General features: G+C 37.8%; 1 protein-coding gene across 7 annotated transcripts in view; it reads left to right on the forward strand.

Moving 5' to 3' along the window:
• SMYD3 (SET and MYND domain containing 3) overlaps positions 1-27,519 on the forward strand; it is a 424,638-nt gene that overhangs the window by 367,173 nt on the left and 29,946 nt on the right. For 4 of the 7 annotated variants that reach the window (XM_085576951.1, XM_085576950.1, XM_085576952.1 and 1 more), the window contains exon 11: positions 22,226-22,283. The exons of the other annotated variants lie outside the window; for them this stretch is intronic. In XM_085576951.1, coding sequence (XP_085433077.1) covers positions 22,226-22,283 — 58 coding nt within the window. The remainder of the gene's footprint in view (positions 1-22,225; positions 22,284-27,519) is intronic. 7 annotated transcript variants of the gene reach the window in all.

The following is a 27,519-nucleotide window of genomic DNA, read 5'->3' on the forward strand; positions in this document are numbered from 1 at the left end:
GAGAGATTTGCAGTGGCTTCTTTTTCTTTATACCTTCAAGTCATCACTACAAGCTTTGAAACACCTGAAACAAAATCCTCAGTTTCTCATTACAACAAATGGTGCCCTAAGCAGCAGGAGAGCAAATCCTAGGAAATCCTTTGGGATACATTGAATTTCTCCTGTTGAATCAATCTACTGCTTGGCTGCTCCTGCAGTTCCATTATAGCTACCTATTTTCCTTTCCTCAGCTCTGGAAAAAGTATTCATACAGATCTCCACAGGAAATCGCCTGAGAATTCACACAGTCCATATAAATAGGAAATCACTGTTATAACTTTAAAGGCTCTAGAGATTTGGTCAGAACCAGTTTTAATTTCGGGTAATGTGTTTATTGTGCATTTTCCATTTCTTTAGCAGCAGGATTAATTTTCAGTGCTGTGTGACACATTGTATCATAATCTATGTTTTCATTGTTATGGTTGCTGACTCTTCAGAATCATCCATTTCATGTAAGTGGCAGAGATAGATCTGTACTACATAAAACTGATTAGTCATGCTGGATACCAGGCCTGTGTTTTAGGTAGCAATAATAACCTATAAGAAGCATTGTTCAGGACCTCTGAAATGGTTTAACAAAAAGAAAGGAAGTGTCTGCCAAGATGAAAAGCTGCCTTCTCTTTTTGTGCCAAACCGTAGCCAACCATTTTTTTTCTTAAAACCTACAACATGTACTTTCACTGAATAGCCTAAGCCAAGTGTATCTACATGGCTTTCCTTGTAAATGTCCCATTAAAAGCCTGTCTGTCCAAGAGCCTTAACCAAAGTTAAGACATTTGCCTAAGTAAAAGCTGCCCCATGTCATAGTCAGCACTCAGCAGCTTGCAAAAATAAACTTCCTTTCAAAAATCCTCATGAGCCTTAACCACAGAATAACAGAATATCAGCAAGAGGTGTTACATGGGTTTGTCATGTCTCAGTTAGCACATTCACACTCTGGTCTGACTGCTGCTCATGAAGGATCAGATTCAGAGATACTGAGAAAGACAGATTTTCCTTAGGTTACCTCAGAGGAAGGACCCAGCATTTAGCCCTCAAATTACTGACAAGGCACATATGTTCTGGGGATTAGGTTTGGGGTATATTTTCCCCATGTCTCAAGTATTCAGTGCTTTACGTTGCTGCCAGAGTGGAAAAATGCATTTGTTATAAAACTCTGCTAGATGTCCTTAGCTATTGTGACAAGGGTAAGAGGAGGAAAAAAACTTGACACCACAGGCCTGCTGGGTTTACCTTCTGGATAGCACCATGTCACCTCTTTGGGCTCAGGGCACATCAGGTCCGGTGAGATTCTGATACAGAGACAACAAAAATGTTCATCGATTTCTGCTCTGCACTGCTTATAAACCCCGCTGAATTTCAAGCTAATGTAGAAATCCCACTGATCTTCAGATGGGTTGTTTTAATTGAAAACCCTTAATCTCCAGTGCTGCAGCATTAAGGGTAACTGGAGGGTTTCAATATACACAAGAAAATTCCTTAAATTCCTTCTTTTCATTCCATACAGAAATGTTGTGCAGAAATGCTGCTCTGACTCTTCACCCAGCAGCCTTGCACGTCCTTCCCCCTCCAACCCCTCTCCACCGAGTCAGCACAAATGCAGGGCTTGTGCAATGTGACTGCTCTGCTCTTGCAGTGGGAGGGAGCTGGGTAGGTGCAAGCACCCCATATTTGTGCTATCTGTGCATCCTTTGCCTGCCCTTCTACCTTCTCCTATTCTCTATTGCTTCCAGTAATATTTTTTAGTACCCCATTACTTCGCCTTCTGGCAGTGACTGAATTTGTTCAGGGAACAAGGAAAGCAGTCCCTGTGAGGGAAGTTTTGGATTGTTCTGTAAAGGGCTGGGATTAAGAACAGTGGCTGATATGTTCTTGTTTTTTTCTGAGAACATGGTTGAATTTTCATTGGGTTAATGAAATGCCAGCCAGGAATTTTAGATTTAGAATTCTAATTCAGTATATATGATGGTCTTTATTTTCTAAGTATGTGAACTTCAATCAAGAGGCAGATTAAAAATTGGTGGTTGCTATTCTTTTCTTGAAACACAATCTTGTAAAAAAGCCGAAAAAAACCTGTAGAACTTACTATTCTTGGAATTAACTCTGAACCTATTTTCTCTTCTTCAAGAAGGATTTTCAGTAAATAGTCTGACTTGCTTTTGGTCTGATTTTCCCCCTTTTTGAATACATATAGAGAAAAAATCCTGTTCTTACAGGTATGTGTTTTGCAATACAGATGAGATATATGCAATGACTGGAAATCTTTTTTTATTTTTTTTTTAATCAACTGTATATGGGTCTTTACTGAGCTCAACAGACTTCTGTGTAGTGGCTAGTTCTGAGGCACTTGAATTTGTCTTTATATTGAAAGCTAGAGATCTGAAAAATATCCCCAAAACTGCACTGCAGTGATAACCAGGGCCACTGGGGGATGCTACTGCTTAAGGGTTACAGCCCGGATTCGTTGCCCCTCGGCACCCTGGTTATGGAAGGTCCCCTGGGGATTCGTGCATGCGTGGCTGCCCGGTTTCTCAACCTAGAGACAGTACTAATTCCGTGACCAAAGTTCAATGTCTTAATCATAAACCATCAGTTGTAAACATAAATCTTACCTCTGGGATCACCTGAGAGGGAGAGAAAAATGTCAAGGTGGAGAAAGCAATTTAAAGAAATAATGAAACAAAGAACAGGAAGAACTAAATCTTCCTTATTCACTTTGCTGGAGGTTTTAGAAAATGCCCATGGCATTTAATGTTTAGAGCAAAATGTGTCAAAAGAAGAGGAAAACCCAGTATAAATAAGAGAGTGTATTGTCTCTGGTTAATTATAGGTAATTCTTCCAAAAGACAGATGTTTCTAGCAATATTTGCACAGTTTTTGGCTTCAGTGTACCTATTTGTCCATACACAGGGATAATGCTTATCACTGGGCTGATATGTTTAGGAATCCATTAAAACACTTCAGCAGCCCACTTCTGTCTTCCATTCCTGCTCTCCAGTCCCAACAGCCTTTTCCAAAAATTGAAAAAGAGAGGTTTCACATCTGAAGTCTGGTGCCTAAATTATCTATGACCCGATCAATCCCTTTCCCATGTAGGAAATGGATTTTGTCTTTTGCTGGTTTCTTGCTTTGTACTTCTGCATAGCACCATCACCTTAAGTTCTTTGGTTCTATCCTAGTTTTGTTTTTCTTGTTTCCATTACAGCCATGAGTGGTCCCCCAAAGTGATACTGACCTACATAATCCTCAATGACTTCCATAAACTCACAATCCAATACGTGCTTCACCTTCTACCTTTCTTCATTTTCATATATTTTGCGTATGGGTAAAAATTCTTACTATTCTCTCCAGTCATGCCAGCTGGTTTTTGGGTATAATTTTGATGTCACTGGTTTGTCCAATGTACTCTGTCACCCATGAGTAGAAATTCAGCAACAGCAGTGTTAATTTGCAGTACCATGGTCAGTATATGCCATATTTCTTAGGCTAAGTTTTCCTTAAATAGCTTTGTTGCTGCAAGATTTTTGGGTCAGTACATGTCCAGTAGCTCTATATATGTATACTGGTGCTTACTCTCTTCAGTTTTAGCTTCTAGTTTCAGGTTTAGTTTCTAGTTTCATCTTTCATTTATGTCAAGAGCTATTTGAATTTGAATTTTACAGGTAGTGATCTCTTATTGAGATAGTGAACTAAATCAGTTTCACAGAGTTGCTTATTTCTCTGACACAACTACAGGTGTTGATTTCACTTCTCACATACATTTCTAGGTGTTCTTAGATTTCACAGATCTTGAAAGTTCTATTTTCTTTGCAATGATTACTTCATCTGCAGGGATTTCTTTTGGGTTTTGTTGTTTTTTTTTTTTCACTGTAGGATCACTTTCACATCAAGGTGTTAGACCATTCAGAGGTTCATGCTTTATTTCAAATAAGAATTTCAGTCCCAGTCTGTCTGCCTACCAGAGCCAAAAGATTCAGTTTGGTTTTGGTGTTTCTTGGTTTGTTCACTTTTCTTTTTTTAATTAAGCAGTAATAGTTGGTATTTTTGTCTTGTAATCAGGGGATCCCTTCTTGGTTTTTTGTACATGCATGCTTGCAATTTACAAAGTAAGGACTTATGCAGCCATTACCAGAGCTCTTTTCATTAGTCTGCTTACTCTTACACACCAGTTAAAGAACACACATTAAAAAACAGAAATGAGTATATGCGATGAAGAGAGCCTGACAGAGGAATGGTTGAACGACAAGGGACATGACACTGTAAAATTAATCCAAATAGGGAGGGCTACGTGACTGCTGCAAAGTTCGCATGGCCCTGAAGAGTAGATGGTGTGCAGAAAGCAGGATATTGAAACTGCTTGGTATGTAGAAGTAGATAGAGAAGAACAAAAGGGTACTAAGCTGTTCTAACTGCAAGGCCAGCTGGACAGGCATGTATCGATCATAAAGATACTTTTAAGATAATAGTACAAGTCACATAGCAACCAATCATGAGCTTGGCTTTTGCAATATGTATGAGCTAATTAACGAACATATATAAACTGTGTAATCTGTTACAATAAACTGAGACTTGATGATCATGATATCATGAGTCTTGTCTCCCGCGGCATTTCCCTCTAACAATGCATGAGCAGATATTACAGACTTGTGTGCTGTGAAAAAAAATACAACATAGTTGTTCTATTGAAACAATTTTGAGAACAATTTTGGAGAATTTACAGTGTCAGTATGGATTTTGCTAAGAAAAAAAAGGTAGAATTGATGGCATACAAATTCTAAACAAAGGTTTGGTTACAACCCTAAAAACTAAAACCTAAGCTTAAGTGGGGTTGGGAAGGGATTTCAAGGGAACAATTAACAGTTGAAAAATAGAGACATATGAAACATCTATGGCATTTTGGATTCCTTTGACAGTAACTGAACATTGTTTTGCAAAAGCTATTTTGAGGGAGAAATGGTGAAAGGAGAAAATAGGAGGAGAATCACTTACAAAGACAGATAAATTACAATTATATCTCTGATGAAAGAGAAAAAAAAGAGAGGGCATGAAGGAAATGGGAGCAGAGAAGCTGTAAGGAACAATGCATTCTCTGAGGGGAGAATTAGGAAGAGTGATTTTAGTAATAAAATAACTATTTATTTTTTTGAATAAATTGTCAATTTGAGTGGACTAAGCAGAGAGAGGAGACTTAGCAGTACTTCCAAGGAGGAAATCCATTAAGAGTTTCTGTTGGAGATGTGAACCATAGTGAAAAACTTGTGATATTGTAGTAGAATTGTGGTATTTAAGCAAGAAAACAGAGATAATAGAGATAAAGGATGAAAAAGATGAAAAGGCAGGTTTTTTTCCCTATTGAAATCCAGAAAAGTTACTGAAAAGGAAAACCATAGTCATGAGGAAGAGAAGAGGAAAGGAGCAATGGATAAGGAGAGCAAAGAAATTGAAGAATGTAGTTTGTTTAAAGAGTGAATCAATGTGAATGGCCAGGGAGAGTGAGAGATGGAAAGATGGTGCTTTGAAGAGGGTGCTTTGAAGAGGGTTGTGCTGAGCCTGAAAACTGAAGCGGGTATTGTCAAACAAGAACCATGACAATGAATTATTAAGTTCCTAGTGAGATGATCCATCCAGCAGGGAATCCAAAGAATGAAGATCACAGAGTTTCTGTAGTGAAATAGATGATGCTGAATATAGCTCAAATTTCGCAGACTCATATTGATAGGAAGAGGAAGAAAAAAATATGAGCATGCAGATGGGAGGAAAATTTGCTCACAGTAGTGAGAAAATCCTAGAGACCACATAGTTAGTGATGTGATGGTAGACTACAAGCTCACTGGATCTTGAATTTGCCTGTTATTGAATAAAAAAGGTTAAAATGTTGTGGAATATGTAATTGGGAATGTTTTATTTGGATGTACCTGAAAACCAGGAATATCTTTATTTTTGGGTGCATGACGCTACCTTTGTTAACAGGTTCACTCCTGTCCACCATACCAAATCTCTATGAACTATATTTCACTTGACCTGGTCACGGTCTGTTAATCAGTTTTCCTTAACCCTATAAAACCAGACAATCCAATCCTTCTATACAAAGAACTTTGGAGCTATCAAATCTAATTCTAAATTATCTAATCCTGGTATGAGAACCAACACAGCCACATTAGGATAGCACTCTGCCTTATATAATTAGCAGTAGAATTGTGCCACAGGGAAAATGCTGAGAATACCAACTACTATGTAAACACTACTTGTGCTACCTAATAAATACAGTAGTTTATGGCCTTCAGAAATTTAGTCAATGGCTAATCTGTTTTCTTACTTACCTGGACAACATCTAATATTGGATTATGCAATTTCAAGTGAAAGAGTTGATGATGTATTGACCTTCTGGTCAACTGTAAAACCCTTCTGCATGTATTGCCTTGTCTGCCACAAAAGGTGCTTCCTTTCCACTCTGATTTTCTTTTAGAAATTCTATCTGCTTTAGGCCAGGATCCTAACTACTGTCTGCTGGTATCCAGCACTGAGATTCTTTTCAGCCTTCAGATAAACCAGTTCCATCATTAAAGAGGTGATTCAGTGCTTCTTCTCTCTTCTTTTCTCCTCCTGAGTATACTGGAACCTCTTTTCTCAGCTTCAGTTTGTCATTTTATCATCAGGCAAGACACAGAAGCCTGAATCAACTTTATTTATGTGACTTTGAGGATGAAAGTAGGAAGGAAGAAACAAAAAGCAAATCATTTTGGGTAGAGAGCAGAACAAAGATGGCAACTGATTACAAATGCTGGAAGGCTAAAAAAAAGGCAGGCTATGGTGCTGCTAAGGAAAAAGGTTCAGAGAATCAGAAAGTGGCTGCCCAAAGAGCCATGAAAATTGAGAGCAAAAGAAATATATCAAAGAGGAAAGAATCACCCTCAGAAAATAGTGCAAGTCCATTGATTAATAATAAAGTCTTTATTTTGGTTTAAAAATATATAGTTATCTTCAAGGAATGCAATGCACATGTGTCCACTAAAGGAAGAGTAGGGGTATATGATATAGGGAACCAAAGAACAAGGACAAGGAGCCCAGAAATTAGCCAAAATTAGGGTGAAAAGGTCTTTCTTTTAACTCTTCCCATCATCACAAAAGATCAAAAAGGGAGAGGACAAAGCAAATGGCCACAGTTGCAAACACTCTCCTAAGAGGAAAATCAGCCTTCTCTAGTCGTGCAGTGTGCTCTTGGAGGATACAGCCGATGGGCTGCCAGAAGAGAAGATAAAGTTCTGGAATCAAAGTTTTTTCATTGTAGCAGCATCATGAATTCATTTACATCTTAATTCAGGTATGTTGAATTACATCTTAAATCGGGTATGATGCACACCAAGGATATATTGTTCTTTAAAGGCTGGCCAGCCTTTCAGAAACCTTCTGAAAGCTGGCAAAAGTGACAGCCAACAAGTGGAAGTGTCCTGAAGGTCTTTCATACTTGAATCACTGTTGATGAAATAGAAAAGAGAAAGAGAAAATAAAATATTTTCATGCAATAGTGTGCTTGGCAGACTTTGAAAAATGGAATTAGATCCTACTAGGTTACAAAACAAAAGTCTCAGTATATACAGTCATAAAAAGGAAAAATATATAAGAGTTTAGTTTTCTCAGCATAAGGGGAATTTGCAAGATTTACCAAGGCATTTTTCTAAGTGCTTCGCTTTAGACAGTGACACAAATTATATGTTGTAAAAATGTTTATGTAAATACAACTGGAGACCTCACTTAAGAAGAGTGGAAAATTGCTGCATGTTGTAGTTTGAGATGTTCTGAAACACAGACCTTCTGTCCTATGAAATGCAACACAACTTTTCAAATCTTACCAAAAAATCCCAGAGTAATTTATGACCTAGGGAATGCCCTACTAATTAGTTGCATGGCCTCATGACCATAGCTAAAGATAAGTTATCTTAGATATTTGTCTCAGTACCACACCAGTATAAGGTCTTTTATTTTTTAAGGATTTCAAAATGCCTAACCAAGTTGGGTAATATTGCCTCTACCAATTCAACATCTCAGAATTTTGAGATGGAAAACGGGTTTACATGCTTACAGTAACATAACATCCTGAATGCATACTCAAGCTTTATCTGTTGCTACTGTCTGGATGCAGTTCATCTGTGTATTGTCTTGCTGCCAAGTTTGCAGTTCAAGCGAGCTCTACCAATGCTGGATGTTTATCAAGAGATGCTATTAAATTGTGTTAGGTTGCTTGTGCCAGTACAGAAAAAGGCAGAGGTGTAGGGAGTGGGAAGTCTGAGTGGCAAGGTCTTTTCCATGTGAGAGACCATCAACATTAATCTGTGATACAAAAGTATATTGACTTAACTAAAATTGTTAATTTTATTAAATGCCTCATGCTTTCAAACCCCTGCCTTGCTCTGAGACAACACTGTCCCAGGGAAGTACTCCTGACTTTGATACCTTGAGGAGAACAAGAAAGTCCAGTGGTTAACCTATGATGTGTTAAACTATGTCCATCAAAGAACAACCATCTCCAGATATTACAGTGGGACAGGACTTTTCCCATCTTGTTTGCAGTGGTGAGGACTGTCATTGTTCTTGATCTTTGCATCTGAACAACACCATCGTAGAGCATTAACTGCATCCAGTGACACTAAAAAAACCCACAGCAAGTTACATTCAGACCCTGCTAAGCTAAACAAGAGAAGAGTGATAACAGTCTCTCATAAATTAAAAGGGCACGTCTTCATGGAAATCAGGGCTGGCTTGTGGATCCAAATCTCACCATAGCCCTCAGCAATATACAATTCACTGGGAAAAGCACTTCACTGGGAGTCAGTCTCTTCTCCCAGGTAACGTGGCAGGATGAGAGGAACAGGCCACAAGATGAACCAGGGGAGGCTTAGATTGGATATTGGGGAAAATATCTTAACTGAAAGGGTGATCAGACACTGGAATAGGCTACCCAGGGAAGTAGTGGAATCACCATCTCTGGTGAAGTATTCAAAAGTTGTTTGGATGTGGCACTTGTGGATATGGTTTATTGGTGAATTCCATAGTGCTGGGTTAACAGCTGGACTCAATGATCTTAGAGGTCTTTTCCAACCTTTATGATTCTAAGTTTCACTGCTGGTGATAACGGTGTGGTGTACACAGTGGGGGATCCATCTGTCTAGGGAGTGAATTACTGAACTTTCTCTATGAAATCTATCTCAGTGGTCAGAACTGGATAGATACTTACCAGTTTGAATGTGGAAAAAACTTAGTTTTCCTGCTATTCACCCCAAAAAGCTATTCCCTTCCTTTTTGTGTCCTGTATTTAATCATCAATCAAGATAAAGTTCTTGACTGCTCTGAACTGATAGAAATTGGCTTACATCAAGTAAGGATGCAAAGGATTTTCCATGAAACTTCACCTTTCTCTCAAGCACAAATGCAGACATTCATTGCATATGTTCACATTTGCATATACTCAAATGTGTTCCTCTTGCTGTCACTGCTTTCTAACCAGGTAAATCCACAATTAACTGGGCATCTTTAGAAAGTTGTGTTGTATTTTACTTCAGTTTTTCAGTTAATACTGATTTTTATATATTAGTTCCTGTCTTTTCAGTCCTTTTACCAAGATTTCTTCTTAATGGATTCAAGCAAATATACACATGCTTAAGCCAGACAAGTTGCATTCCAGTAAACAGCACGTTCCTTTGGCCCTTTCTGCACACTCCTCAGGTGGCTCATCCCTGGCTTCCAGGGCTACCCTTTGGCAAATTTCTGCTTCCTTTTGTTTAACTGAGGTTGACAAAGGTAATTTGATTTGAGGGTCTTTCGCAGTGCTAGTGGCTTAAGTAAAGATACCTTAGCCTGTTCCTGAAACAGTTAGTGTGTTGTATTCAAGGCCATAGCCCAGCTTGTGATTAAGTGCTTGGTGAGTTCCATTTCCTTATAAGAACATGTGTAAGAGCCCAAGAATGTATGCCACAAGTGAACTAAGCATTCATCTGTCAGCAGCTTAAGTGTGTTTGGGATAGTGCAATGGAAATATGTGGTATAGTGACACAGTGTTTGTTCTCTGGGAAGCACTTAAGAGCAGATGGAACCTGTAAAATTGATTGATTTGTGAAAGTGTGCAGCTTCTATCAGATTTGCTTGATGCTTACTTGCTTTAACCCAAATAAACACAGGCCACATGTGTTTGAATTTTCAGAAAGGTGCTGGTAGCTACATGTGGCGAACCCAACATTAATAAGTGCACAGAAACCCATCATGAAGGGACTTCTGTTTAAAAGGTGTGCTTCTCTCCTAAAATAATGAGATGAGTAAAAATTAGCATATAATTGAGGATATATCCTAAGGAACTGAAAAAAAAATATTAAGGATTTGACAACAACATAAAAAATACAATGCTGTAGTCTAATTACAATTAAATGTAAAATTAAGTCCATATCAGGCATGTCTTAAAATTTTGGTATAAATCAATAACATCTATAAAAATGAGGTATGGTTGCATGGAAATTACACAAAAATCTGTAACATTTTAAAATTAAAGGTTAAACATCCTACAGATCTGTTGAACTACACTGTAAAACTCTGCAGACAATGGTTATGGTTGCAAGTTGAATGCCAGTAGGGTATGTATGTAAGGAAGGCATTACATTAGCATACTTAAAGATGATTTCTGGTCTGTTCCACCTACTTATCTGAAAAATGATAAACCCTTTATCAAGGATTGATAATAAATCCTACATCATTATATTTGTGCAATGCTTCACCACTAGTTTAAGGACATTGAGCTGTGTGCCACTGCGGCAGCAACAATTTAGTTTTTCCATTTCAGAATTTGGATGAAGTTTGAACCTTGACATGAATTTTTGGACAGCCTGCATTGACATTTATCTAATTGTTTTATACTGAACTAAATCAGTTTAATAAGTGAACCGAAAGAAAGGCTTGATTTTCATTTTTTGAAAGAAAGCATATCAATGCATCTGCCAAAATTAAAAAGAGTATGTGGATTTCTGCCACCTTGCCTTCTGTGTAGTGCAGAATTTCTGTACCTGTAGCACAGATCTTGTTTCAGCTGATTGCAAAAAATTTGCCTGGGGAGAACAGAGTAAGAAATAATATTAAGAATGTATCTCTGGAAATATAATTCTACTCTTGTGAGTTGTGTGTGCAGTTTTCAGTTAACTTTAAAACTACATTTTATATGTTCTTCAGGGTACAGTATGTAATATTCTATTAAGCTATTTTGCATGTAGTGTTTGTAGGACACAGCATGATTTTGAAAGGCTCAATAAATGTCATACCTCTTCCTAAGGGAATCTTGACTATGCAAAATATGGTAAAATGTGTACAGCTGCACAGAAAAACACAGAACCAAACTCTCAGTTGTTCCCAGTGATATTGTGTCATGAATATTCTTTCTACCCAGAGCACTGGAGAGCAGAATGGTAAGGTCCAGGGACATGCCATAAAAGAAAGATTGCCATACATTGTCCCAGTAAGAGCTTGGGCTTTCAGCAACCAGTTAGAAATTAAAGGCATTTCAGTGTCAGTGAGGCTTCTCTGATTGTGTTATCTGTGTGTCTACCTTTGCTTGTTAGTGCTACCTAGCAACTTGCACAGAGATGTCAAGTGTATGAGGTTCCTACAAGTCAGTAGAAGGTAAGAGGCCACATATAGAATGCCTGTAAAGAGAGAAGTTGTTTAAGCTCATGTTTGAATGTATTAGTAGGTGCCAAAATATCCACATAGCACAAAGCAGTTTTTAATGTCCCAATGGAGGGGAAAAAGCTCCACACCTATCAGCATAAAACAACTACAAGTCATAAGGAGTCTGGTAAATCTGGGCGCTCCTACAACTAGTTGAAAGTTTTGATTCTGCTGCTCTCCTCAGTGGGGCAGCTATAGGTAGAAGCTAAATTCCTGTCACCCTTGTTGAGGAAAGGGAGAAAGTACAAAGGACATGAAAGAGCCATAAATAGTAGCCAATATATTTCTTTATTCTGAGGCCCATATTTATCTTAAAAATTATGTCATCCGAGCCCAACATCTACATTTAACACACATAGTGCTCTGTGTTATTGTATCTCAATGAACACTTCAGATTAACAGAATTTACACAGTGTCAGTGAAAACATTTGCTTTCCTGCCTTTTTTTTTTTTTTTTTTTTGTGCTATGGAATTGTGAATTTGGTATGTTTTAATTAGTTTTGGTTTATTTTTAATGTATGGATAAAAAAAAACATAGTAAAAAATGGGTAGAAATTTTAAAACCAAGGAAAATCTTAAATTATGTCTGCTGTTTCACTGTTAGCTGAAGATCGTGTGGAAGAAAAAGTCATTGCATACACAGCAGTTCTTCCATTATGGGGAAGAAAAAGTCATTGCATACACAGCAGTTCTTAGTACACTGCCTGGATGAGGTTGGGAAGTTTTGTTGAGTCTGCATTCTTTCATATATCAAAGTCAACACAGTTTTTGGCAATGTTTTTGGAAAAAGTTCAAAGCCATCAGGTGAAGTACTTGGCATTGTTGCAGTAATTTGAAAAGTTCTCTTGGCTTCCTTAAGGCTTGAGTTTCATCTCTTGTGCTGGTTCTAGATCAGTCAGCTGTAGATGGCTTAGGGATGAGTCATAGGGAAATGTCCCCAGTATTTTCAGAGCTGTCAAATCTCACATGCCAGGCAGGAAACTTGGTCTTCTGACCTCTCCTTTGTACTCCTCACCCCTGGTAGAGTCATTGTTGTCTTCTCTTTATCTGTTGCATCTGACGAAAAGGATCCCTGGGGAAAGTAATCTGGAATAATTTATCTCTCTGGATAATTGGTTATCCAGGAGCAATGCTGCTACAGGTCCTCCTCTCTTACATGCCTGGAAGTGCAGTTAGTCACAATCTCATGCACTTGTCATCCTGTGCATGGATCTCATATGTGTGGTTCCCACAGTGTGTTCCTCTTTCACAGATCTCTATGGGAAAGTGCATTTTCATAAATTCAAGACCTGACTCCTTTCACGTACATAATTTTTAAATAAGATAACTTCTCTGTAAGTGAGCTACACTTACAGCTTTTGATCACTGCAGGAGGTCTTGTTACAATATGTTGACAGATGTTTTTATTTCTCCCTGAGTTCAATGGATCTGCTCTTTAAATTTAGCACAAACATGTTTTACATTTTTACTTTATTCTCAATAGTTGAAGATACCTGTTTTTCACAGCCTGATGGAGATAACAAATTATTTTATCATGTGACCCAGAAAAGCCACTTAAAAGGCTGAGAAAATTTTGTGAGCCATCATTATAACGCTCTTCACTCTGTAATGCCCTTTCTTATGTTAAGCAAAAGGATTTTGGATAATTTAAAAAAGACAACCCGACATTATCAAGTTTTTTGGTAGTTATGAACCTGTAACTTAACGTCAGAGACAAAATATACTCAATGAGTTCACAGGAATAAAAATTTAATTTATAATTTAAAATTTTGAAGCTGTCCATTTACAAGGCTTTCCATTTGAAAAGCACATTGTGCAGTGTAAGAGTTTGTCACAAACTATCACAGTCCTTAATAAACTGGTATTTGTGTACTTAACATTTCTCAGAAACATTTTTTTCTGTAGGGATTATATTGGGCCAGAAGCATCCTAAGATTGTGTATCCACTGGTGTAAGGGTGGATGCTTGCATGACTGCCACCTTCTTCTTTACTCTTTCACAGCTCTTGGGTTTCAGTGACTTCAGTACAGTGACTTTATTTCAAAATATTTTTAAAAGCAGACAGAAGTTGGTGGATTAGGGGTACCAGAGATAGTGATACTACTTAACTTGGAGTATTAGAAAAATTAGGCCAGTTTGTCCTTAGTAAGAATAAATCCAGCCTCTGACTGATATGCTGGTAATATGTTGTTTGTGGAAGTGTTATGGATGGCTCATCAAAGTCTGAAGCAGCAAGCCCTGATTTCTGTACTGCTTTGTTTTCAATAGCTGCCACCATTGCTCCTTCTCTAGTGTGAAAAAATGTCCAGTTTTGTACATTGTCTGCCTTGTGTCACTGCCTGTTGCCCTGTTTCATCCCCAATGCCAATCTCTGCTTGCCCTTTGTCCCAGTTATCACTGACCTTTAAGTTTCTGCTGATACAAATCATATGAGACCAGAGTCAAGTGATACTTATGTAAGATATATCCAACCTTCTGTGTCTAATAAGAATACTACATTATTTAATTTAAAAAAATTAATAGGCATACTTTAAAGAGTGTTGTCTGGTTTATTCTCCCCCTGAAGACTGCTTGCTAACAACAGTCACTCGAGATCTGTTTTTCTTCTTTACATGTAAATGTTTGCCTTTTGTAAAGCACAGATTTTCCTGAAGTGCTATCCATAAATGTACAAGGATACAGAAAAGTTGGCTGAAGACATGTGCAATAAGCATATTGGAAATTTGCATTTTGTGGACTCCTCAAATCACAGGATTTCAGAGACCAGCTCAGTATGCTCCTTCTAGCCTTTCACTGCTTGTTAATGCACAGGTAGTTCATGATAGCTGTGATCAACACCAGGGTAGGTTGTGCCTGTAAAAATCTCCTGGCATTTTAGCAGTAAAGAAAAAAAAAAAATACCACCATGCCAGTGCTCAGCCATGGATTTGTTCACTGGCCTGCAGAGCTAAGGGAGCTATTTTTCAATTAGATTTTTGCCTCTGACTGACTGACTTTTTATGCTGGTTCACTGAATGATAGCTATAGTGCAGTGTTCATGCAGCACCTGTTACACATCAGAGAATTTACTGGAACTCTCTAGAATTTTACACGGGCATAATGAAATTTATAGTGCAGAAACCAGAGTTTTCCAGGAGCAGAGAATTTATAGCATTTCTCATGTGTGCATTCCATCATATCTCTCAGGGCAAAGCTTATATTGTGTTCTTTACCTTGAGGAATGTACTACTGGTATCTTTATCTTCTATTATCTTGGTGGTTTAGATTGCCAGAACATCTTTGCGATTTCTACTTCAGTGCCAAATTTAACTAAAATTGACCAACGGATTCAGAAATTACTAGAGAAGAACAGGCAGATGGATGATGGCCCATAAATCTTATCAGGCTGAAAAAGGGATTTTTTTTTTCCCTTGGCTGTCACAGAAGATAAAGCCAGCAGGTCAGGGAAGGACAGGCTTCCAGTAAGATAGAGTGTGACCAGGACATCAGTTCTTTCCAGCTTGAGACAGTCTGTGTGCATGGGTGACAGGTCAGCAATTCCCACATGATCGAGGCAGTATCCAGGAACTGTGACAAGGAGGATTTCTGATGAGGGATTTATTGAAATCTAACCAACCAGTTTTATGGATGTGTATAGGAAGCATACATTCCAGGTATGAAGGGCAACTTGAGCTGCAGAAGGGAAAATCTGAAAGTTTAAATTGGTGGGGGGTTTTCCCGATTAGTATGACTGAGCAATGACAACTGAACATCTCAGTTGTTTAGGTACCCTAGCACTGATTACGTAGCTTTAGCTAATTAGTCTATTGACTGCAGTGGAGCTTCAACTTCTTTTTTCAAAGGCAATTTTGGCACCTGCCAAATCTCTGAGTTACTTTCTTTTCCATATGGCCTTGGTCTTACATAACACCAAATGCTGTCTTCCTATTTTCCCACATTCCTGCCCATCTCAGGACACTTTCCCAGCTATAGGCATGTATTTTTTTTTCCAAATGCCATCCTTTTTCTCTTTTAGAAGACAAGCTACAAAGCAGCAGCACAGGATTTTCCTGCCTGCCTGTGTTTGCCCACTGTTGCTGTTCGCGACCGGCTCCAGGCATGCACCAGTGGGACACAGCGGGAGCGGGGGAGAGGCGGCGCCGCTTTTCCCCTTCGACTCTGCGAGGCTCAGTTCTAGTGCGGGAACAGACAAGAGGGCGACACGAGGCTCGGGTGCAGACACGTGTTTATTGTGGGAGCGTGTTCCCGAGACTCTGGGACACTGACCTGGCATTGGTTATACCCCGTGCTGGGGCGGGGGGAACCTGAGCCGTGGCCAATGCAGACGGGAGGCAGGGGAGAAGGGCAGGGAAACCCTGGGGACAGCGATGGGAAAGGCGGGGGGACAGGGACAGACCGCGTGGTGAGGGGGAAGGACAAGGGAACAAAGGGTCGGGACAAGGGACTGTGGGAGGGAGGGGGAACGAGCGGGGAGGGGGAACGGGGGAAGAAGGGAAAATTACAAACCCCCGCAGCCCACAAATACTATCATTTGCAGTACCCAGATGGTGTCTTTCTCTAGATAATACTTACCTCACCTTTGGATGCTTTCTCAACATTTAAAATTGAGATATTTAAATCAAGGGGAGACCCTTGTATAACCCAAAGCAATCCTCAAGGGACCAAATCCTGGGAATTGCTATATTAGTATAAACCACCGTCTTGCATTTTCTAGTTTCCAGTAATGATTTTTCAGGAACTGAATGTGCCACTCCCCCACAACATGGTTCAACTCAGTTGGAGGTCACTGGCGTTCATCAATGTTATTAAAATTGGGCTTGGACAGAGCAAATTATTAACAGAGCTGAGAAATGAATTAATAACAGCAAATGTATTTCCCAAAATTACTTCCTCCTTTGCCTTTAGAATAGCCATGAGCAAATCTGCAGCTTTCTCAGATTTCTTTTCAGGAGAGTTCTTTAAATGAGTGTATTTTAGAATATGTTTGAATATTTTACTCTGTTGACTGTATTGTGACCCTTTAAAACTCAAAGCTCAATTTTTATCCCTCAGGTAAAAATGCTTTCTACCATACTAGCTGAGCATTGAAGCAATTCCAGCCAAATGCTGGAGTTAAAAAATTGAGATAATTCTTTTGCAAGTTTCTCCACACGTGCAGAGTCATCTTAGAACCCTTACTAATGGCTTTAATTGTGAAAACCAAGCTTTAACTTTACTAATTCACACAAATGACTGGAATATGCATGGAATATTTATTATAGTAGAATTCAAGTTGTCATTGACTATGAAACAAAATCAAGGGCCTGATAAATTAAGTTAAAATGCAAAAAAGTATGTTCTACTTCATTGCAAAGTATAGGATATTTTTTGCTGCTTCAAGCACTCTTCTGAAATGCGGGGGGGGGGTGGGGGGGAGGGAAGAAGCAACATATACTATTCCAGATGCCGTTTACATGATCAAATGCTTAAAATATTTGCAAAGGGTTACTTTTTTACTATATGTAGGGATTTTTTTAACCATATGGTCTAACTTACTGTATAGTCTAGTTTACTGATTTAGTTTACCTCTCTTCTGTGTTCTCAGCCCTGTTGCTTAACACTTTCTGAATGGGTCCTGACTTCCCAAAGGTACCCAAAATATTCCACCTAAGCCATTCATTCTGAAACAGAAAAGAGAGGAAAAGTGCAATGCCGTGTGTTTGTGCTGAATCCAGTGGTACCACTATCAAGAGGGATTAAAGTAGCAATCCAGATGTTCAAAATCCCTTAGCTAACTTCTGTGTGTGAACAGGACAGTAAATAAATCTTCTGTTGAGGGTGAAAAACCTGGTGTTAAAGATGAGAAAGTTGATTCAATGGTTGCACATGCTGACATTCAAGACTGCTGACTCAGTTATATTTTCTTAGCCTGTCTGCCCAAGAAGACAGAAATGGATATGTGCAAGTGAATTCATGACTCCATCGAGGAGAGCTGACAATGACCATTGTCTACTCAGTAAAAAAGGCAGGGGGACATAGTAAATATTCCAGGAAAGACCATGTTGCATTTTTATTCTGGGGTTTAAAGATCTGTGAATGTTTGGTGTTAGAGGCAGTATGTGTCTTCGAGAATCCCTAAGTTCATGTTCTTCTTTTTCTTTTTGTCTTGGTAACTAACTCAGACACAGACATGTTTTGAATCTCTCCTGAATTCTTTTTGTACTCCTCATTACTTCCTTAACTCTGGACTATTTATCTTCATTTCTTTGCCTTCTCTCTCTGTCCCTTGGTGAAGAATGAGTTAAGGAGTGTGTGGGTGAATAAATGGTGGGGGGGGATGTATTTCAGTAATTTCTTCTCCTTTATCCTCTATTTCCTCAGCAGCTTCAAATATGTGTCATCACTGATGGCCTCTCCTTTTACCACAGGAGATAGAAAACCAGTCCTCCTTCCAGTAGCTCCTGTGGGAAAGGGATGAAGATCCTAGAACTTAACTTTTCCTTTGTCCAATGAAAAGGTTGCCCCTGACACACAAAATCTCCCCTTTATAAACTGTCATTCCTCCAACCACGGTGTCAAAGGATCTTTTTCATCTTTTCAGCATGGAGAGGGGAACTATGTCCCGTGCTCAGGCAGTGCAGGCAAGAGAAAAATAATCAGCTCACTAGAGCTTGGCTGCTCTATTCCAAATGGACAGATGAGCACCTTGGCACCTGGTTAGAGTGAAATAAAACTGCGAGAGCATCCTCCAAATGTCATTAATTCATTAATTTCTATGGGGTTTGAAAGTGGTTAGAAGTCAGGCTTTCATTGTGGCCCAAGCATTCCCTACACAAAGCATCTGCTGACTGTCATGAACTAGAGGAGATGTTTCAAGGAAAACCTATTTTTTTTGAGACTAGTTTTACCTTTGTTACCCATCACAGCATTACCTTCCCTAGGTTTATCTGCTCTCTTGAAAAAATAATTTAAAAAACAATTAAAAAAAAAAAAAAAGCTGAGTGTAGAAAGGGATTTACATACTACGGCTCCTTAGTCTGTCAAGTCAATTTTTTACTTACACTAAAATTCCTGTGGATTCTATAAAACTTTCTCTTTTACTTACATTTAAAAGGATCAGCAGCTCCCATGGAACTAGTCTCTGGCTACCTTTTACTTTACTGGGCAAACTCACTACATGGATAGTGCAACAAATGCTGCCCCAGTGCTGCTGTTGAGTTGCTGCAAGTGTGTGGTCAATGGAGGATTAAACAAATTCCCTTGCAGTATGTGCTTTCTTATGAGTTTTCAGAGTTTTTTTATAGACCTATTTTCTTTTCACCCATTTCGTCTGTTGTGGATGCCCACATGACCTCCTGAAAATACAAATACACTCTTTTATTTGCAGAGCCTATTATCAGCCTTGTCTTTAGCCTCATGATAAAGGTCAAGTAGATTAGTTAGGGAGGCTCTTGCCTTTCTAAATCCACATTGGTTATCTCCTTTTAGATAATTACTATCCATGTATTTCTCTAATGTGCCCCAGGGTATAGTTTCCATTCCTTGAATACTGCAAGGTTAAATTCATCTACTTTTGACACATTTTGCTGTGTTTTAGCTCTGCTAACTGGTTTAACACCAGTGCTTTTGTGATTAGTCATCCTGGACAGTGGAGACAGAGCAAGTGCTCCAGAAGAATATTATTTTCCAATGCAAATTCTGTAAAAAACACTTGTGTTCTAAGAAACACCAGCAAATGATTCTGACTTTTCACATAAGAGTTTTTCAGCTATCCATGCTCTAGCCTCTTCCTTTAATACTGTATTACCTATGCAAATTCCTACTGTCCATGGAAAACCCGTGGGGAGTAAAGGAGAACAGCAGTAAGAAAGAAATTACTAATATTAACCTCTGAAACTTCTAGTCAGATTTTAGGATGCCGCTGAAACATCAAGGCTTTCCAGGTGCTTTTTTTAAAAAATATTATTCTGATATTAAAAAACTTACGTTTCACAGTTGTCAGGAAAAAAAATCATAATAGATTTCTTTTATTTTGTACTCTTTCATCATTATAATAGTTGCAAGACAGGCTAGAAGGCTTAAATCATAGATATGCATATATATGCAAGATGTCACTCAGAATTACTTATTTCCAGTGAATATTCCTTATCTATGCATTATCAATTTGGATAGCCTTATATTAATAGGTGCTTTATCCATAGTTAGCATGTGCTATTTTCCCGGGTTTCCTACTGCTCCTCATCAAAACAGGATGTTTAAAGTGCTGCATAGTATAATATAGAATAAGGAATTTGGAGAAAAAAAATTCAAGATCATTTCCTCTGAGAGGATCCTTTCAAGATCTTTAGTCTGAAATGTGCTAATCAAAACACCTGTTTCTGACTCATTTAGACTTTCAGTATAATATTAATTCCTGATGTGACAGACAAGTGATAGTATTTTGATATTTCAGTTCTGACAGCAGTGTATCTTTAGAGGCCAAAGATTTATTGTGAGATGTGTCTTTCCAGCAAAGCAGCAGTAAGGATTTATCACAATGAGCAGCACAGGTTCTTCTGATCATTTGTATCACTATTTAATTAATTATTTTAAAATTGTAGTAATAAAAATAGCAATAACAATAACAATAACAATAGTTCTTGGTATTATTATATCCACATTGCTATGCCTGATGCACATTTACCAAAAATATAATGTCCTCATTCCCAGAGGTGTATTTACATTTGTAATGTTCATTTGTAGCTAATCCACGTGTCCTGTCATCAAGTGTGTTATCATGGTAAGGAACACAGAGCTTTCCACATGCATTTTTGTTCCATCCTCTTTCTAAGAGCATTGGTAGACAAAACAATTTCTTCCTATCACACACTTCTTATTCTTGCTATTTCCTCAGTGCTATGTACTAAATATATTCAATTAAATAATTCAGCCACACTTTGATATTTAGGAAGCCCTCCTGTGCTGGAGGTCAGCATGAACAAAAGCCATTGAGACCCAAATGGAGACATTTGGTCTGGTTTGCCTATTTCCCCATAACACTAAACTGAAATTCTTTTTGAATGTAAGTTGATTTTCAGTTATGAGAAGATTTAAGAATTACAGAGACTTTGCCAATATAATGTAAAATTTTCTGCTGTTCAGATGACACTGTATGTATGTGGGATGTGGTATAAAACCCAGCCTAGACTGCACTGTAGACAGGTTAATATTTTTATTAGCTCTATTCCTGTTTAATGAAATTCTTCAAAATGCTGATATGTTTTTATTCATAAGGGTTTTTCTTATATATGCAATATGCTTTGCTATTCCTGAATTATTACAACATCTCTGGAGAAGGAAATGAGATAAATATTGCAAAATACAAAATATTTTTCAAATTCTAGAGCGCTGACCTTATAAAATGAAGATGCAACCTAGAGTCAGACAACCAAGAGCTTTTTAGCACTTTAATGTAGCAGAACTCTACCAAAGGGGCAAAGTTTTGCATTACTTTGCTATTGATGTGAATGCTGCAGCTGTGTTTGCATATCCATATTCATTATTTCTTGTGTTCCTCCTGGATTATGATTGATCCAAAAGAATCTGAATCTTCATTTTGAGAGGGTTTTTTGGGTTTGTTTGTTTGTTTGTTTGTTTGGGGTTTTTTGGTTTGTTTGTTTTTTGGTTTTTTTTTTTTTGTTTTTTTTTTTTGTTTTTTTTTTTTTGTTCTGTTTTTTTTTTTTTTTTTTACTTTGGTGGAAATACACAGGAAGAATACTCAAGGCATCCATTATTTCTTTCCACAATTTGCTGGAAATGGCAAAAGGTATTAAAAATGAAGGCAAGCATAACTCATGGTATTCAACTGATTGATAATTAAAGTGCCATTACATTTTTCATGGTAGATTGTGTTTGTTTTCCAAAGAAATTAGAAACTGTGGCCCTTTGATAATTGTGCTTTTAGTCTCTAGACATTTATTGCTACAGCATGTAGTAAATGTGATCATTGATGAAGTCTGCACATCCAGCATATTTATTTGAGGAGGTTTGTAGTCTAGGTGGCTTTTCTCTTTGGAAGTGTGTTGCTCCTGTAGAAATGCACCATGCTGAAGCTTTCTATATTTATCAAAGATTAGTAAATGAAAAGCAAAATCAATCATTCTGTATCCTCATTTCAAATTGAAGAATCAAAGTGTGACACAATTTATGCCAGAGTTAGGAGTCTGAGCCAATGTGACAGAAAACTGAGCTCATAAAGTGATCTTGAATTATTAATGCTGAGGAATATTCAGCAGAGGGAGTTGTATATTCTGAATTTCCTTCTCAAAGAGTCCTTGACTGTGCACTGCATACACTGGGAAACTGGGAAGATAAAGCTTCCTATCCTGGCATCTAAAGTGAGATGCCTGTGACCTGTCAGTGTGAATACACTGTTGGGATAAATCCTACATTTGCTGTCATGTCAGAGTTTTCTGAAGTCATGTTCAGCTATAGTTATTGATCTGATTATTTATTAACTCTTTAGAATCAACTGTAGGAAGCTCTGGAAAGGATTTGGACACATGATTAAAGGGTGGAAAAAGGTAAAAATTCTACTTTCTTCAGATAATGCAGAATATGTTGTTTCTCAACAGTTTTAAACAAGGCAATGGTGGTATTTTGGCAATTTGACAAGAAGTGAAAAATCAGGAGATCCAGACATAAATGTCCAGAAATGAAATTGGAAAAAATAAAAAGTTTTCTCAGTTCTGGTATTGTTGATAGATTAGATAGGATCTTAAAGGAGAAATTCCAACAGAATGCAAAGCCTGAATTCTGTATGCTTTTAGAGCAAATTTCACACAGGAAGTATCTGACTTTTCCCCAGGAATTATGAACACAATTATTCCAGTAATTTTTCCTTTATGTAATAATTTAGCATGGATCTAAGTAGTTGAATGCTTGTTAAAATGTTTCATGTCTCAAATAAAAATTCTAAAATTCTGGAGGTAAGTAGAGATTCCACATTTCAAGATTCTGCCTTCCTTAGAAATGATCACTAATGCAGAAATGTAAAGGAAACATGTCATTACTAAGAATCCATGAATCTTAAATAATTGCTCATCAGGGATTAATACCAAGTCCACATATAATGAAATTTAATCATGCATCTTAAGTCTTATATTCATGTGAACAAAACAAGTAATCGAAGGCTTGTGGATCTTGTGAGCTTAGTGCAGTATTTCTTGTTCCCTACCTTTCCTGACATAGAAATTAATTTTATGGACTACAACTAAAAGCTCTTCCTTTAGAAGATCAAGACAGAGAAACAATCTTTTTCTTCAGAGATTCCCATCCATCTTCCTCTTAATGGCAGCTTAAATGAGAAAATTTAGTACTGTGGCCACTGTTTCTTGAACTTGCTTTGTGCCTGTAACCACTTTGTTTTGCTGCAATAAAGGGAAGAGAAAAATACAACTGAGGTAACAATGTCTGCAAATTTTGATTTTGATTTGCTAAATTTGCTAACAACCTCCTTAATGTTCAGATTTCAGCTATCTTGACAGGTATATTCATAGGGAATGAAATTGACATGCAGACAGCCCTAGGCTTATGCACATATAAATCCTCTCTAAGCCTTTAAAATGTGCTTTAAATGGGCCTAATTGATGTACGGGACCTGTACTGGCCCTTTTACACATGGGAGAATTGCTTCCAGTTTTTAGGCTTGAAATAATTAACTATTGTACTTTCCTTTTATTCATTTTGATCAGATTTCATTCTCCTGATAAACAGCTTTCATGCTGCCTTCTGTTTAAAAACAAGCAGAGTGGAATATTTGAGATCACTATATATATATATATATATATATATATATTAGATGTAAATGCATATTAAATGTATATTGGAAAGGTCAGTGCTCAATAAAAATTCAAATCAGTTATTTGAATCTGATAAGGCACTATGTGACCTGTGCAGTATGCACATGGGGATTCTGCAGAAAATCCACTAAACACGATTATGGGAAAATACACATTTTGTAAAGGACAGAATTCGTCACATCCCTTAACAATTCTTGAGCAATAGGTGGAGATTAGAATTGCTATAGCAACTGATTGTGTGTTTGCCGGTGTGTTAGTATTTGCTACATTAAGCACAATATGGCATTTCTAACTAATACTTCATAATTTATAGTTGTCATACCATCAAATTTTGATCAAAATGTAGCACAATCAGTTTATTAACCTAACAATGCAAAATAAGTCTTGTGTCTAGTTTGACTCTTGCCCTGTTTTGTGTAGTATCTTACAGAATTTTGTTTTTTTTTCCCTTCCAGATTAGCCAGTTTCCTAGCTATCTCCTGTTTGTTTGGAACAAGTCATATAAAGACCATCCAATTTTGTTCTAAAGAGAGGACAATTACATGATATTCATCATAGGATTTATCTTTACATATGTTTTGGGCCAATGTTCAAAGAGTGAAGGGTTTTTGTTTTTTAGGCATACAATTTTTGTTTGGCCAAATCTTCTGTTTCAAGGGTAAATAGACCCAAATAGATTTTAGAGTGCTTTAATTAATCTTTTCAAATACATGTGTTTTTCTCAATTTACTGCAGTCTGGCCCAGTTTGCTTTGGAAATGAATCAGCCTAAATATGAAATAACTCTGTGTTAGTTTTCAGTGACAGAATCTACAACATGGCTGATGCGATTATTAAGTGATTAATTTTAAATTCACACCATTACTGAATTCAAATTAACCTTGAAAGTCTATAGGTAGACAAGCTGTCTTTGGTATTATGCAGAAGAATTATGCCTACCAAGAATTGCAGTTATTTCCAAACTCCTCCTGAAAATCAGTCAGCTTGCCCCTATATTGGAAGTGCTGTAAATTTGAAGTTGTAATTTCAGAAAGGTTTCATATTGAGGTTCAATTTCTAATAAAGTGTGATAATCTCCTGTACACTGGCAAGTATAAATCTGAGCTTTGGCCAAGTACTCTTTCTTTAAAGTATATATAAATTGTCTTTAACCTATTTAAGTTGTTGCATCTCTCTGTAAGGTAGAGAGGAACAGAAGAGGTGAATGTATGTTCCAGAGGTATGTGCTTTGGCATGGAGAAAAAGCAAGGCATTCCTGTACTCTCTAACACAGTAATCTCTCAATTTATGGCTTCTCTGTTGAGGGGAAGATAACCTCGTTTAGTTATTGTTTTCTGATGTAAGTACTTCTCCACATGAAAAAGGCTTGAACTGTTATGTCTTGTGTGTTGTATAATATTGTATGACATACTGTATGAAATTACTTGATCTGCATTCTATCATATAGGAGTAAAAAAAAAAAAATTGTGGCATGGGCATATTTAATCTGTCTGGGCTTATCTTTTAGGCAATCTGCGTATCTGCATGCACTCATTTTAAATCTACTTATGTCATGATGGAAATACTTTTACTTCACAGTAGTATTCATTCTGTCAGTGTACATCCATGCACAGCAAAATTTCCCTCTTGGCTCATCTCTATTCATAAACAAATGTCACAAAGAAGTTAATACTTTACAGTTTTGTAGAAACTACTCTATTGTTCCTCAAACCAGCATTAGCAAATGTACATATTTTGCAAAACGCATTTGCATTATTAGCATTATTTGTAATTTATAGTAATTTGTAAAAACTTGTAAGAGCTTTTTATATGAAGATACAATTTTCATCAGCTGTCCCTCATAAGGGACCATGTAAATAGCAAAATGTCAAGGACCCTGATAAAGTATATAATTTTTTTTCCCAAAAAAGTCTTCTGAAAGCCAGTAAGAAATTAGTAGAGCCCTTTCAAAAACATGTCTTTCATGAAAAAGGGGAGGAAGTGGACCAAGAGCATTACTTGATGTACCAGCATGAGCAGAGAAAGAAAGAAAATACAGATCAGAGGGGCAACATGAAATCCTTGTAATTACAAAAGCTTGCAGTGCCATGATGTGCATTTGCAGGATAATTCCAGGAAAGATCTCCATTTTTCTGGGAGAGAAGCTGTCACCTAGCAGAGACCTTTTTCTGCACTCTATTAAGATACATCCGGTCCAGCATGAAGTACAAACCTGAAGTGATACAAAAATCCTCAGAACAGATGCCATGAAAGCCAAGAGATATCTAAGCCATATTTCAGACAAATCACAAATTGACAATCAAATGGTGGTAGTTTGCAAAATCAGAAGAAGCCATGACATTTTATTTTTGCTTGAGGCAAGTAAATGCCATTTGAGAATTTGATGACTATCTCATTCTATGGATTTACATTTAATAGCAAAGACTCAGTATGTGGTTTTTCCTGTGCCTCTCAAAGGATATTGACAGATTTCTTCTCATGCTTGGTTCCTGTACAAATTTAGAAAGATGCCCTTTAGGCTGCAGAGATTAATGGACATATCATAGATAAGTGGGTGGTTTCCTGAGGCTTTATGCACAGTCTTAACCATTGCATGTCTTAACATGTAATTTGCAGTGCATAAAGGTACTTTACTTTGAAACAGCTGTTAGTGGGTCTAGCAGTTCCTTCAAAGATGGATATCTTGCATATTGTGCATCCAGACGATCAGTTAGTCTACACAGGGCTTAGAACTTTGGTTATAGGTAGGTAGAGAGAACCTCAGAGTGAAAAAAAATATTAAAATTTTGAATGAAAATATTATAAGAGTTGGTTAGAGGGGAAAAAAAGGCAGCTTGTTAGGGTAGAGAATACTGAAAAAAGAAAATATAAGGATAAATATGCTATGAAAAAAATTATGCAAAAACTAGAAGAAAACAGAGAAGAAGAGTATCTGGAAAGAGGGAGAAAAGGGAATTTCTTCTTGCTGTTTGAAATAATGAGTTGTGAGACAGACTGGAGTTCTGCCTCAAACACAGCTGGTATATGTAATGGGAAACCAAAAGTAAATATTATGCCAGAGAGCTTTAGCCAACAAAGGGGACATGGGATGAAATAGTGGTCCAAGACCCACAGATTGATTACCCTGACAGCTCTGCTGCACTTGCACAGCAGCTTGCTGGAGTTCTCCCCCATGTGCTGGCTACAATTTGAACTAGAACTGTGAACTCATTGCACAGAGGTCCACTACTAGGAACTGTGAGCCAAGTGTTACAGAGTCTTTCTTTAGCTCAGCAGGAACCAAATAACATTTGATAGAAAAAAATAGTACTTGACAGAGTCCACATATGGTTTTTTTGCTCATTTCCCCTCCTCCATCCCCACTCATCCATAAATCAATATGGCAATTGCCTCTGTACAATCAGCTGAGAGAGAATGTGGTTGCTCACTGTTTTGTAATTTTAGACTGTTACAAGCCATTTACTCATGTGCTTTAGGCATGATAGTGCAGCTGTAGCTCCTCTTTTCTAGCCTGTACTGCCCTCAGTGAGTGGGTGCAGGGAAAACATTTACCAGATTGTTTCAGAGGATTCTTGTGCGAAGTGTGCTCCACCATGGGATACCTACCCATAGCCTTTAGGGAAAGGAGGTTGGACACAAAATGTCTGTTTCTCCACTGGTGCCTGGGCAGGCATCATTGTAAGGGCTGGACTAATCAAGTCTCTGTCAAGTAACTCCAAAGGACTGCCTGTGCAGTTTCTAGAGCAGGTTTTTTGGTTGGTTGGGGTTTTTTGTTTTGTTTGTTCATTTGCTTAGGGTTTGGTTTGGTTTTGTTCTTCAGGTGTGCACAAGGCCATAAGCTTCAGTGACATGTTCAGCCACTGCACTTGTGGGCTGGCTCAGAGAGGTGGCCACCCTTCCATGGCTCTGCTTACAAAGGGCTGGAGTTCTCACAGTTGGGGAAAACATCCTTGCAACAG

Source organism: Lonchura striata, chromosome 3, assembly GCF_050655825.1.
Source record: "Lonchura striata isolate lonStrDom1 chromosome 3, ASM5065582v1, whole genome shotgun sequence".
Lineage (NCBI taxonomy): Eukaryota > Metazoa > Chordata > Aves > Passeriformes > Estrildidae > Lonchura > Lonchura striata.